The 2,306-nt window shown below is 40.3% G+C and overlaps 1 protein-coding gene across 2 annotated transcripts in view; it reads right to left on the reverse strand.

Moving 5' to 3' along the window:
- Positions 1-109: 109 nt before the first annotated feature.
- LOC106807615 (DNA-directed RNA polymerase II subunit RPB9-like) overlaps positions 110-2,306 on the reverse strand; it is a 10,101-nt gene continuing 7,904 nt past the window's right edge. Inside the window, exons 3-6 of one of the 2 annotated variants that reach the window (XM_014810010.1) lie at positions 2,097-2,170; positions 1,194-1,320; positions 557-648; positions 110-519 (exon numbers count right to left, since the gene is read on the reverse strand). In XM_014810010.1, the coding sequence (XP_014665496.1) occupies positions 586-648; positions 1,194-1,320; positions 2,097-2,170 (264 nt within the window). In that variant the 3' untranslated portion in view covers positions 110-519; positions 557-585. Of the gene's footprint in view, positions 649-1,193; positions 1,321-2,096; positions 2,171-2,306 lie in introns of both variants that reach the window. The other variant, XM_014810009.1, reaches the window with a different exon arrangement.

Here is a 2,306-nt window from a genome sequence, read left to right on the forward strand (position 1 = left end):
TGATGTCACAGACATCACATACAAATAGCATTAGTCAGTTCGTAGTTATCAAAGGGGTTGTGTGATGTCACAGACATCACATACAAATAGTATTAGTCCAAGTCAAAAATATTGTGATAATAGTCATTATAATTTTCCATAAATTATAAAAGTGCACAGGTCATTTCGCATGTGCATAGCCTGATTGAAAACTTTAATCTTACATGTTATCAATGACAAGCATTTAGACAGACGGTTGCAGCTTGTCCTGCTATTTAATAAATGTGCATTAAAAAGTGCGTAATGTACCGTTAATTAACAAACTGTTAATGAATGCTTCCACTCGTTATCGTTGACACAAAACATTATTATACCAGTCATTGTGTGTACACTACTGGCCTACCCCAGACACGCATGAAAATACATGGCATAAGCATAGACGTATGGTATAGCCAGGCAGCCACACACTGTCTGATAATGCAGAACCATACTCGCACAGTGTCGGTGCAACATGCAGTATGCACCACCTGCCTCGACGATGAAACAAGTGAACACTCTGTAGATGAAACAAGTGAACACTCTGTAGATGAAACAAGTTAACTGGTGTCATTCTGTCCATCGATGTGTGCAGTTTGAATTCGTGCACACGTAGTACAGCCTCATCCCTTCCTGTTAGAAAATGCAATAGGAATCGGAATATAATTTTACCTGTGTGAGATAAACTATTAAATACAAGTGCAGCAGTATCGTTTTATGACTAAATGTTGCGTTGTATCTGACAGTGACGTAAGCATTAATCTCTCTGTAAGGAGAATAAAATCACTTGTTGCAGCGTTAAATCTGTAGGCGCTTCATCTTTCCATGAATTGCAGCCTAAAGCGGGGGACACACCATGCGAATTTCGCTGCGATCATATCCACAGCGAAATTCGCGGCGAAAATATTCGCACCCGCATGTGATAATTGAGCGGACACACCATGAGAATTTATTCACACGACCGCAGCGGACACACTACACGCGATCTACTGTCTGACTGTGCTACTACGCGATCTGTACGCAACGGTAAAAATCCGCAACGAAAATATCAAACGTTTGATCACTGCGAATTTCGGTGCGGATGAAATTCGCCCGCGCTTGAGCGGACACACTATGCGAATAAATTTGCGTGGTAATTAATGGTGTTCCCCCACTTAAGTAACCAAGCACATTCTTACCTCCCCTCTCTTGGTTTGGGATTGGAAGAAGACTGCTTCCTTGTGACCACATTTCGGACAAGAGTGATCTTCAGTTCGTGGCAATGTTGGATCCGCAATCACATCAGCCACTATGTGTGTCAACTCGCTGCAAAACATAAAAACAACATAAACTCAGTGTTGCAATAAGAGAATGCAGTTCTCTTAAGAGAATAAGAGAAGAAGAGAAACTGTAAGAATATGTTCATACACAAACACACTGTCAAGATCAAAATATTCACCATCTAAAACATCTGTGCATTCCTCGATTACAAATACCAATTAATCATTAGCTTTTACAGGCAGCAGTTAATTGGTAATATGAATCCGATTGATTGTAGCTGCAGCCATTGCACGGAAAATCTTACTAACATTTTCTTAGTAAACTTTATTATGGGTAGGATTTTGCCATTGATATAATATTATTGCCATATCACGATACAAGTCTTGATACACATCGATACGTCCGACCAATCATGATACACTTATCGATACTCTGGCTAAAATCCATAACATTTTATAGCGTCGTTTCATCCAAAAACAAAAGAAACCTAACATGATTCGTAATTCCATAGCAGTAGTTAACCAAACGCTCCACGACGCCGATTTGTAAGCATTCACATGAATGTTTCCATCCCGGTTACGGCGGTTAGGTGTATAGTTTGCTAGGTAGTTTCTCTTTGAAAGTACCACTATACGTATTGTATCGTGACGGCGCCGTATTGCAACATGAATTGTATTGTATGCTACTTGGATCATCACACACCTAACTCTTATGCATCAGCATGCATGTGGTTTCGAGTGTCATCGTGCATGTACATGTATAAGTGACGTGTGTCCATATGCATATCATGGTGTGCTAAGTGGCGAAACTGTCACACTTACTCCACTTCGTGCATAATTTTGTTGACATAGATGCAGTTGTTGTCCGCAATCTGCTGGTAGTCACAATTCCTGCACTGCAAATAACATGAAAGTATGAAGTATACAGTTCATTCCTAAACCATGGAGAGTTGTCGTCTATCATCTATGTTGTACCCAAACTTGGAATCTGCACAATCTCGAGATTGTGCAGCGATTGTGCTGCCCAAACTG

This window comes from Priapulus caudatus, unplaced genomic scaffold (assembly GCF_000485595.1).
Source record: "Priapulus caudatus unplaced genomic scaffold, Priapulus_caudatus-5.0.1 Scaffold225, whole genome shotgun sequence".
NCBI classification, from domain to species: domain Eukaryota; kingdom Metazoa; phylum Priapulida; class Priapulimorpha; order Priapulimorphida; family Priapulidae; genus Priapulus; species Priapulus caudatus.